Source organism: Tachysurus vachellii, chromosome 13, assembly GCF_030014155.1.
Source record: "Tachysurus vachellii isolate PV-2020 chromosome 13, HZAU_Pvac_v1, whole genome shotgun sequence".
Lineage (NCBI taxonomy): Eukaryota > Metazoa > Chordata > Actinopteri > Siluriformes > Bagridae > Tachysurus > Tachysurus vachellii.
Window position 1 is genome coordinate 3,852,501 of NC_083472.1, and position 12,500 is coordinate 3,865,000.

Sequence of the window (12,500 nt, forward strand, 5' to 3'; positions counted from 1 at the left end):
ACATGACTTTAGGGGACACATGGAGGTCGAAACCAGAGTACACAAAGGAAATCCATGAAGCACAGGGAGAACACACAAAGTCCGCACACTCAGACCAGATTTAGGAATCGAACCCCCAACTACGAGAGCAAGTACAAGAAACCCACACACTACAAATACACCATAAACACGTATACTCCTGTATTCTCTTCTCCTGACCTTCACCGATGTTGCCTAATTTCTGTCGAACAGTCCCTGCTCATTTTGTTTGAGGTGCAACAGCAATTTCATAGACAAGCTATAAAGAACAACAAACACCAAAGCTAATAAAGACAGCAGCAAGAAAATAACAAATCAATAAAACATTACAGACCTGAAACAACACAGTTACTCACTGTCAGCTTTTTAAATCAGAGGCAGTCCAGTGCTTCTGGCTCACAGCGAGATAGTTAATAATTCGCTCGACTGCAGGGGGGATTGGGAAGCAGCGTGCGGAGGATGCGCAAGTCAGAAGGGTGGACGTTTCAGCGGTCAGCTTACGGTGGAGTCAGACAAGATTTAAAGTGTTTTTCTTCACACTCAGATTTGCAAAATTTCACTTCCTTAAACACAGCTCTGTGTTACAGGAAATTAATCGATGTATGATTCCAGTTTTTGCCGCCAATTACATTACTCACTCACTCTCACTCATTTTCTACCGCTTATCCGAACTACCTCGGGTCACGGGGAGCCTGTGCCTATCTCAAGCGTCATCGGGCATCAAGGCAGGATACACCCTGGCCGGAGTGCCAACCCATCGCAGGGCACACACACACTCTCATTCACTCACACAATCACACACTACGGACAATTTTCCAGAGATGCCAATCAACCTACCATGCATGTCTTTGGACCGGGGGAGGAAACCGGAGTACCCGGAGGAAACCCCCGAGGCACGGGGAGAACATGCAAACTCCACACACACAAGGCGGAGGCGGGAATCGAACCCCCAACCCTGGAGGTGTGAGGCGAACGTGCTAACCACTAAGCCACCGTGTCCCCCCTCCAATTACATTATTTCCATTAAATAATGCCATCTTATGTTAGAGCAGCTACTGTATAAAAATCCCTTCTGTCACCAGGCTAAAATAAAACCTTGCTTTTCTGCATCTTCATCCATCTCCATAAAGAAAAACAAAACATTGTTTTTCAACTTTACATCATATTCCTCGTGTTGATTGCTTCATTTGCTTCTGAATACAAAAAAAAAAGAAGACACAATCACGACGGTCTCAGTCACACAAACAAAATAATAAGAGTTACTATGACAAATAGAGAAAGACATCATTAGATAGCCGGCCTCTTGCTTTTCCCCGACACAAAATCAATACCAGATATGAAAACACTGCGTATATGAAGTTCAGGGTTTGGCTCTCGTTCATCTTGAACATGAGCTGGTCTTCGACCCGGACTTTATTCTGCACACCTTTACACACTAAAGAGCCGCTCTGTATAGAAAAACACCTGTATTTCTGCTTATTCGTGAAAGCATCCTATCAACCAGCCATGTGACAGTGGTCCAGGGCATGTTATCATGCAGATAACAGATGAGAGCTTCAGTTATCCTTATTTTCACATCAGACTTCTGAACGAGACAAGCACATGCCAGACGAACTAGAGGAGAGAACAAACACTTCAAATGAACTACTTCAAGCTGACAGGAATTCAGTTAATTATTCTGTACAGCAGTGCTGAGCAGAAAAGCATCACAGAACATGAACACAACGTGTCAAACATGCGCCTTGAGGTCTATGGGCTCCAACAGCAGAAGAACGCACCTCGGGTTTGTTAAGAAACCAGCTTGTAAGTACATTCATTCATTAATTTTCTACCGCTTATCCAAACTACCTCGGGTCACGGGGAGCCTGTGCCTATCTCAGGCGTCATCGGGCATCAAGGCAGGATACACCCTGGACGGAGTGCCAACCCATCGCAGGGCACACACACTCTCATTCACTCACACACTACAGACAATTTTCCAGAGATGCCAATCAACCTACCATGCATGTCTTTGGACCGGGGGAGGAAACCGGAGTACCCGGAGGAAACCCCCGAGGCACGGGGAGAACATGCAAACTCCACACACACAAGGCGGAGGCGGGAATCGAACCCCCAACCCTGGAGGTGTGAGGCGAACGTGCTAACCACTAAGCCACCGTGCCCCCAGCTTGTAAGTACATATTAGATGAAAAATAACCTTGTATTTTTCTCAAGACTAGTTTGTAACAGATGATGCATTTGAATGTAAACAATTATATTTCTTCTTTATTTTTTCCCATATTTATATCTTTCATGACAAAGGTGTGAAAAAAATGCCACTGAAAAGTACTCTGTGTATCTGCACTGTTAGAAAAATCCTTTCCCCAAGCTCCCAGTGCCTCGAAACTCTTTAATTATATCCAGAAAGCACCCTGGAGAGGGGATATTGTAGTATAGTCATTCTAGTAGAGTCTAAATCCCAAGCATCAGCCATGTCATGACTCTATAATTTATACCCGTTGGTGTAAATGATGTTATACTGGAGGGACACTTCACTTAAAAATGGAGTGAAACAGTTTCTAAAAGGTAAATAAAGTGTTATTCAGTGATAATGTGGTGCTGGATAGTGGTTTAATGGGTTTACACAGACACACACACACAGACACACACACACCCAACGACCCGTTTGCCTGTTTATCCACTGGTGTCTGCAGTCATCCCTCTATTTAACTGGACACGTGCAATGACAAACATTACGATTCAGGACGTCTATGAATTCAAGGGCATCACAGCACTAATGTCAGTTTAAGAGACAAGTGTGTGTGTGTGTGTGTGTGTGTTTTTTTTTTAAACGCAGCAACGCGTTGCGTGCCCTAGTGCCATTTTAGATAAAGCATGTGTTGAGATAAGCAAGAAAAAGTGGCATTTTACCGCCAAGTACTGTAATATAACTACACTAAGAGCTACAAGGCTACAATTACAACCACCCCAAATGTACGTATGAAATGAGAGGCGGGAAAAGCGGCCTGAGAAACCTGAGAAAATATAATGAGAGTTCGAGCTTGGTTTAACAAAAAAAAAAAAAACATGGTGTGATTTTAGAGACAGCTTAGAAACTGAGCCAGATAAAAATAGAAGAAATATTTGGGACGTTTGTAGTGAATCTGGTGCAAATTTTTTGGTTGTACTCACTGCACTCAGGCATCATGCACTTGTCCACCTCCATTAGCTCGGCTCGGCACTCAGAGCCGTCAGACGCGGGCATCTTCATCATCCTCGCCCTCTTCTTCATCCCTACACCGCAGCTCACACTGCATGGCTCCCAGTCGGCCCACTCCGTCACGATACAGCTACTGGGGGCTAGTGTACGCAACACACACAAACACACACATACATCCTTTTAGTCACCAACTATATATGAGCATATATGAGTCGTATTTCTTTGTCATGCATTAATTTCAGTGATATAGATAATAAAATGTAAATCCAAACATCCAGAAATGCGGCGTCTGGTGATCGGTTACATTACAAACAGCAGCCTTATGCGCTGTCGTTGTGTTTCTACTGATTACAAGTTTCGCTTGTGTAGGATGAGGTGAGGGATGTGTGTAGGACGAGCGATCATTACTGATGACAGCCTGAGGAAAGAAGTTGCTCAGGTGATGCTGAGTTTCAGGTTCATGAAGTAAACACTTTTATTTGTAGAATTTATCTTACTTGTTCATTTCATGAGGAGAATGTTGTTGTAAAGGCTTTAATACATTTGTGTACAATAAACTAAGGCTTTCGTATTTACAGTATTGTCATTTATAGACATTAAAAATCGAATTATTACGATTTTTTTCAAGTTTATTATACTGTTATTGGCAATATGTTTAGTTTAGTACATACGAATGACAGTAGCAGTAAATCTGGCCTTATTTCAGCTTACGATCATTTCTTCATACTAGCAACAAGCGACTAAGTTACGACACAATGAATGACTGCTTTAACTCGTGTGCAGTCCGACATTTTTTCAATTTTCCTCTTAGTCTTTGCAATTAGGTCCCATGCGAAAAAATGGAAGAAATTTAACACTGGTTCGATGTGTTCCAGTCATTATAGACCGCTTTCTACTATATATCTCGGCAGGAAGTAGTAGGGATTAATGATGCCTATTTTGACGTGCTGTGTAAGGATCAAGTGCAGCTAGCTTGTATTGCCAATCTGGCAACAAAGCTAGTATAAATCCTAGTGTAACACGTGTATTTAAATACGTTTTTAACAGAACTAGATTTTGTATATATAATCATAGTGGGCTGAAGGTTATGGAAATTCCAAGCGACACAAGCGACTTGCTAGTGTGAATTTACTGTGTGTATTAGCAAGCAGAATACTGACAATGCAAATTCTACATCACACACTGACATTGTGAGAAAACAAATGCGAGTTGAACACATGGACATATCATTGTTACAAGGTTGTCCATATTTCTCTGTGGAAATTGGCTAAGTTTAGGCTAACTTAGTCTAAAGTACCTAACATATTTATTTATTTGAAATGGTGGAATTTTGGTGAAAGGGCCAGTTACAATCTGGCAACCCACCCATCATAGCAGCTAGCGGCGGCAGTTAATACAGCACATAGTACAGTATATTTCTAAATTCCCACTTATATCTCCTTTAGCTGCTTTATTCTTTTTTTATTACTAAAAATTTATTACTAAAAGATGTCTGATTATTCAAAAATCAGCTAAAATGTACTATATGTAAAAATAAAGTATCGGAAATATAGTGAGGTAAAAATCGTTTCCTTTGAATGTTCGGAAATTTTAAGTAAGAGAGAGACTCAAAATGAAAAAAAAAACAAAACAAACAAAAAAAAACACTTGTTTAATACTGTACTTCAGTTTGTACTTAATGAAACACACACACACACACACAAACCAACATCCTGACTCACAGCAGTCGTCGTTGACCACACACTTCTCTGTTTCCTCCGTGGGCTCCCTGCAGCTCGAGCCGTCCTCGGGAAACACTTTAACATATCGCTCTCTGGATCTCATGCCCATCCCGCACGTGGCGCTGCACGGAGACCAGCTGATCCACTCGGACAGCATGCACGGAGACGCCTCTGCACGACAGCACACATGTTTGCTTACCACTTCGTGAAAAGGTCACAAGGTCTCGTACACACCCACAGGAAAGCCTGAGGCAAAAACTTGTCTATCAGAAGAAATAAAGGAGAAATGACTAATTCATAATGCAGAAAACGTGAATTGATAAAAACCCAGGGACCGTCTGTAGCGTGGCATTTTTTGTTATGGTTATTAGGCACACGGATAAATCTTCTGCATAATGATGCATAATGCCTACGCATGAGATTTACAATACATACAGAATACAACACATAAACAGAGACTGCTCAAGCACTGAGAAGTCCAAACACGTCTCCTATTATCTATCTTACTCTAAACATGTTTGCTGCGATAAACTCACACAACAAAGCAATGCATATTATCATTTTCACATTATCCAGGTTGTAATAACCCTCTTCTTTCATGCCTTTAGACATAGTAGACATGGTAAATACAGAAGTGTGGAATCTTTATTAGTACATTATAGCTAGGTTAGGCTAAGTCATAATTTTTACTAATGCTATAGTCAGTTAGCTAACATAGCTAGCACACCATGTGACAGGGTTACCGAGAGAAATGTTTATAAGTCACATTTGTAATCTCAGAAATGCTAATCAGCTAGCTAGCATGAGCTAAACTGACAGGATTAATGAAAGCAATGTTCTTAAGTCACATTCATAATCTCAATAATGCTAGTTTGCTAGCTAGCATGATCTAACCTGAAAGAAATGTTTCTACGTCAAATTCATAATCCCCAGTAATGCTAATCAGCTAGCCAGCATGAGCTAATCTGACAGGATTACAGAGAGGAATGTTTATAAATCACATTTGTAATCTCAGTAATGCTAATCAGATAGCTAGCATGAGCTAAACTGACAGGATTAATGAAAGCAATGTTCTTAAGTCACATTCATAATCTCAATAATGCTAGTTTGCTAGCTAGCATGATCTAACCTGACAGTGTTGCTGAAAGAAATGTTTCTACGTCAAATTCATAATCCCCAGTAATGCTAATCAGCTAGCCAGCATGAGCTAATCTGACAGGATTACAGAGAGGAATGTTTATAAAATCACATTAAGTATCTCAGTAATGCTAGTCAGCTATCTAGATACCATATAAATCCTACTGTCTTTTCTATCTCCTTCTTTACATCACTCCTCTACAACCCATCAAGCATAAAACACACTCACTTTATCTCCATGCAGGTTTTCCCAATTAGCCCCAAAGCAGGAGCTTGTAAATAGATTTCTCACCAGACAGAATGGATAAACTTTGGCCAATTCTCAATAGATTTGCCCACACTGCAGCCTTGTGGGACTGATTGGCAAGCTGCGTTAATGAAGCACAACTAAGCGAATCATTAATAAAAGATGTAAATTAATAATGCCTTGCTGACAGGGGACTCCAGCAGCAGCCACACCGTCCCCAGTGGTGGTCAAGCCCATCATGAATCAATATGACCAACTAATGGACCATTAAATAAAAACAAAGCAGCACAGCTTGCGGCATTAATCGATGGAGAGCTTCAGAGGGAAAACTAAAGCCTGCAATGACTAGAACAGGACACAGAGGAGAGGCTGAAACAATAAGCTGGCGCTAAAAACGGAGGAAGTTAAAGATAGATGCAGAAAGAATAAATATGGTTCTGGAACTTTCTCATCTTTCTCATGAAAGGGAATGTGTGTGTTTGTGTTCTGTAGCTAACATCAAAATATACTGAGTACTTGTAAGAAAAAGGTATGTTTTTAATAATCATAATCTTCCCTGCCAGCATTAGTCAGCTAGCTAACATGAAATTGTTAAACAAACTAGCAAAGTAACAAAGCATTCATTTTCCCTACTAATGCTGGTCACTTAGCTAACATGAGTCATAACATAAGTCAGGAAGCGTTTATTGTCATTTCAACCGTATATATAGCTGTTGCAGTACACAGTGAAAGGAGACAATGTTTCTTTAGGACAAGGGTGCTAAATAAAACAAAGACAAAGCTAAGGACTTAGTAAGTTAGTCCTAGATACATAAAGTGCATCTGTGCAACCTGGTGCAAACAATGCAGTACAAGACAAAAAAGACAGTGCAGGAAAAATTACGACATTACACAAAAGACAATACACAAAGAACAATAAACAGAAACAGCGCCGACCAGTGTAAATACTGTATGTTCAAACAATATTGCTTGTGCAGAAATACTGGAATGAACACAGTATAATAGCAGCAGACTTGTTGAGAGGAATCTTTCAAGTTGTACTCATAATCTCTATTAATGCTAGTTAGCTAGTTAGTGTGAGCTAACCTGACGGGATTACTGAGAGGATTTCCAGGCCACATTCATAGTTCATTTAAATGCATGGGTTTTACTGCTAACTCTAGTAACTTCTAACGCTAGTTAGCTAGTTACTATGAACTAAACTGACAGGATTACTGAGAGTCCTATTCATCTCTTCTCTGCTTATGTTATAATCTATGAGCCAACGCTAACTCACAGGATTAGCGAGAGGATTTTTTAGCCATGTTCAAATATGTTGTTAGTCTTCTAATACATATAAAATAGCTTACATGAACAAAGTTGACAGGATTCCTCAAAGGAATATTTTATTTTTCACTGATAATAGTTATAGTTATATAACACATATAAGCAAACTGTCTATACTTTAACTAACAGTCTGCTAACAAATATTTAAGATTTCTGACAGAACCGTCAAATTATTTTCACAAATATTAAACATCTATTTTAATAACAGTCAGCTAATTAACAATGCTAATCTGACAGGAGTGTTAAAGGGAGTTTCATGTCATTTTAAAAATTGTTCATAAGTGTTCATTAGTTATATTAGTTCTTCCCTGCTAACATTAGTTAACAACTAGCAAACATGAAGCTGAGTGGATATCTGACATTAATTTTTATAAGCCATTTGTAAAGCCATATTCCTAAACAATGCAAGTTCTTAATAATTAGCTAGCTGAGCTGACTAAACTTTCACAAGAGTATTTCTGAAAGGATTTCTTAAAAATTAACCAATGAATTGAAATAAATAAACAATAATCTCTATCAGTGCTAGTCAGCTAACTAGCATGAACTAGCATGAACTAGCTGGGCAGGATTATTAAGAAAATTTTGAATTAGCAAGAGCTCTCTGGGTTTTATAAACATGTATAGACATTTATAAATGTTATTTTGTTAAATATTTAACTATTTAACATATTTCAGATAGTATTCCATCTTATTTTAAGTAATTCTTGCTCATTCATGCCAATTTTTTTTTTTAATTTCAGAATTACTGTCTTAACTTCTTTACGTGTAACTAATAAAATTTTTTTTTTAAAGATTACATAAAAATAATGTCATGATGTTAGTGTTATTGGATGGAGCAAGTGGAATATCAAACTTGATTTTTGTTTTAATGAAGTCCATAAATACATTTTTGACTGAAATATTTAAATTGGTCTCTGGTGGAAAGCTTCGTTTGAGTACTTAGCTCCATGCAGATGCCTTTGAATAAGTATTTTCTCCCTTTGAACAAATTCCAGTGCTGCACCCTAGAAATGAAACTTGCCTAGGGATTATATTAGTCAATACAATAGAAGTGTGTGTGCATATGAGAAAGTCTAGGAGTGGTTGGGGGTTAGTCGATATAGCTTGATTTGCAAATTGTAAGTAGTAACTTCAACTTCTTTTTTTTTTTTTTTTTCTCAAACGATTTCATGTTCATATTTTATTCCATTTTGGTTAATCCGTCTCTGTAAAAATGAACAATTCCGCAATCTTCGCCATCCAATAATCTGTTGTCACTTTTCACATTTCAAAGAGAAATAAAAAATAATTTTACAATTCCAGCATTTCGCAGACACTTATATTTATATGAGATCATGAGCAACTGAGGGTTAAGGGCCTTACTCAGGGGCCCAGCAATGGCAGCTTGGAGGACCTGGGATTCAATCTCACACCTCTCTGGGATTCAAACTCAACACCATAACCACTGATCTATCACTACATCATAAACATTGGCTGCACTAATGTTGTCCTGATATGTCATATGCTTTTTCTCTGGCCAAATTCAGCTGAGGTGAAAACTTCCTGTAAACTATACACCATTTCTACAAACAGAAACAGGTTCAGAGTTTCTTCTTTCACGTAAAGCAAATCAATTCTCTGCACTGGAGTAGGAGGAAAATCCACAACTTACTGTCATCACTCAAGTTCAGATAAGATCAGCTGAATCCAGGACACACAGCAGGACCTTTTACTACTTTTAACCTTAGAACAACAAAGTAGTCTAAGATTTCAAGCACGTGTACCAAATCTAAACTTCAGTAAAAACCTTGACATGTTGCATCCGAACAAGAAGGATGACTCAATTTAAAGTTTTCTATCTCATTACCTTAGAACAAACGGATTGTCTTAAAGTTTTGATATCTTCATTTCAAACAGTATGAACCCAATCTAAAGTCACACCCATGCTCCTATAAACCTTTTTCTCTTTTTTTCCGTCATTCTCAATTTGTTTGCACTTTAATCTCAGCTTTTTTTTCCATTCTCAACTGTCAATCCACTTCAGCAAAAAAATAATTCTGTTTCTCTCTTCTCTTCTCTTCTTTTTTCTTTTCTCTGTGCCTTATATGTTGTGTACGCAACACGCTACACACTTCAGACAGCGTCTCGACGAAACTGCTGCCGAACGAGTCGCTTGAATCAGGTTCCTGCTTTATATTTATATTTACCTCAGCGAAACGAATGGGTACTAATTTTTTTTTGGCTGATTCCACACTGATTGCAGATCTACTTCACCTTCAGCTGAGAACAAGGTAAAGTCCTCAGTAAGGCTTAAAGTGATGAACTTTTTTCATATATTGCAGTAAACCATTAAAAACACAAACACGAGAGCTTCTCACTTACCATTTGACTCAAAGTCCCAAAATGCAATGCACCAGAACGATGTAGTTGCCCTGAGTTACGACAGAAACCCAACTCAGCTAGTTAGCAAGCAATGAGAGGATAAGCACAATGGTGCTGATGTGGAGATTAGCATGTTCAAACACACACATACAATATAGTCTATTCACTCACTCTCACTCACTCACTCATTTTCTACCGCTTATCCGAACTACCTCGGGTCACAGGGAGCCTGTGCCTATCTCAGGCATCATCGGGCATCAAGGCAGGATACACCCTGGACGGAGTGCCAACCCATCGCAGGGCACACACACACTCTCATTCACTCACGCACTCACACACTACGGACAATTTTCCAGAGATGCCAATCAACCTACCATGCATGTCTTTGGACCGGGGGAGGAAACCGGAGTACCCGGAGGAAACCCCCGAGGCACGGTGAGTACATGCAAACTCCACACACACAAGGCGGAGGCGGGAATCGAACCCCCAACCCTGGAGGTGTGAGGCAAAGGTGCTAACCACTAAGTCACCGTGCCCCCCTAGTCTATTCACTAACAGCTAAAATTCAAACTGAAAGATTTGTGTTTGTGTGTATGTGTGTGTTTAACCTGAACTCACCCTCTTCGATACAACCGGGTGCCATACAGGGCTCGAAGTCCTGCGTGTGAGGGCACGGCACGCCGGCGTCCAGCTGAGCCTTCAGCATCCTCTGCCTCATGCGTAAACCCTTTGCACACGTGGATGAGCTGCACGCGGACCACGGAGACCAGTTCGAGTAGATACATGTCTCTGGAGTGCTGTCTCCTGTGGACAAAGACAGAAATTAATGTTTACCGATTTAGCTAAATGAACATGGCTGTGTGGACATGCCAGTTTACGTTTTGCATTTAACCTTCAGCGTGTAAAGTGATTTTTTTTGGTGGTGGCTCAAATAAATGCAGAGAGAATTGTTTAACGATGAACTATGACCGTGTGAATAAATTCCAATATGAATAAAAATGTTTTTTTACTGTGATGACAGCAGAATCGATTGTAACCTGTGCTGGCATGGGGTTCGTCTCAGACGTTTTGATTTCATTTCCCCTTATTTCGATCCTGCTGATGCGGCTTCGTGTCACTTTCCTTGCATTCGGCATTAGGGATTTGAAGTGGTGATGGTTTATGGGGATGGATACAAAGACTTGAAAATGAATATGGGGCGGCAAAATCAAAGCGTAAGTGGAGGGAAAGAATAAATTTTCAGTCGGCAAGAGAAAGAGGGAGGAGAGAGAGAGAGAGAGAGAGAGAGAGAGAGAGAGAGAGAGAGAGGAACATGGAGAGAGTGAGAAGGGGGAGAGTGAAGAGTGGGAGAGAGGGGAGAGGAAAAGAGAGTAGAGATGAGGGAAGAGAGAGACTGAGAGAAAGATGGGAGATATACTGTAGAAGATGGGCACAAAAGGGAGTCAGATAAATGGAAAAGAGTGGGGGAAGGGGAGGGGATAGAGGAGGAGGGGAAGAGTGGGAGAGAGGGGAGAGGAAGAGAGAGAAGAGATGAGGGAAGAGAGACTGAGAGAAAGATGGGGGATAGAGAAAGAGGGCAAAAGAGAGAGAAAGGGAGTCAGAGAGAGAGAGCGGGGGGGGGGGGGCAAATAAATAAAAAAATAATACAAACTGTGGGATTGAATCTGAGATGTATCTCACTGAATAAAACAGTTGAGGACCTTCTACAGACCTTACTTCTTTTCATTATGACCCAACCTCATGCTCTGAACATTAGCTGATATTAAAACACACTCTTAAAATGATCAAATAAAACACCTTCCTCTGGTGGATCCGACAACACAAGGTCAAGGGAGGCAAAGGGGGTGAATACTTATACCACAATTATCTTTAATTATACTGAAATGTCTTTAAGAGGCAGGTGAATAAACAGCACTGACCAGTAGGAACTAAATCACATCCTGAGTGTTAGTGGGTTGAAAATGATGTCATTATGTAATGTACTGTATCCTTCATTTTTCTGTCCCTTTTTTGCTATCGTCTCAATATGCCTTTAATTTTTGCTTCATCTTGGTCTCCCCCTGTTCTCTCTCACTCTGCCTCGGTCTGTGCTTCTCTCTTCTATCTCTACTTCTGTCTTTTCTCTCTCCCATTTTTGTCTTTATCTCTCTCCCTCTTAATTGTTTCTCCCATTTTTCTCTCATTCTTTTGGTCTTGGGCTTTCACTCCCTCCATCCTTTCACTGTTGTCTTTCTGTCCTTCTTTCTTCTGGCCTCAATCTGTTCCCATTAATCTTTTGTCTCTTTTCTTCATCATTTCTTTTTGCTATCATCTCTATCAATTTTTACAATGATTTGGTTTATTTTGCTCTCTCTCTCTCTCTCTCTCTCTCTCTCTCTCTCTCTCTCTCTCTCTCTCTCTCTCTCTCTCTCTCTCTCTCTCTCTCTCTCTCTCTCTCTCTCTCTCTCTCTCTCTCACTCTGTCTCTCCCTCTCTCTCTCATCCTCTCTCTC

General features: G+C 40.1%; 1 protein-coding gene across 1 annotated transcript in view; it reads right to left on the minus strand.

Annotated features, from left to right (window-relative positions):
- spon1b (spondin 1b) overlaps window positions 1–12,500 on the minus strand; it is a 114,737-nt gene that overhangs the window by 7,442 nt on the left and 94,795 nt on the right. Inside the window, exons 11-13 of the mRNA XM_060884832.1 lie at window positions 10,628–10,813; window positions 4,939–5,109; window positions 3,190–3,357 (exon numbers count right to left, since the gene is read on the minus strand). Coding sequence (XP_060740815.1) covers window positions 3,190–3,357; window positions 4,939–5,109; window positions 10,628–10,813 — 525 coding nt within the window. The remainder of the gene's footprint in view (window positions 1–3,189; window positions 3,358–4,938; window positions 5,110–10,627; window positions 10,814–12,500) is intronic.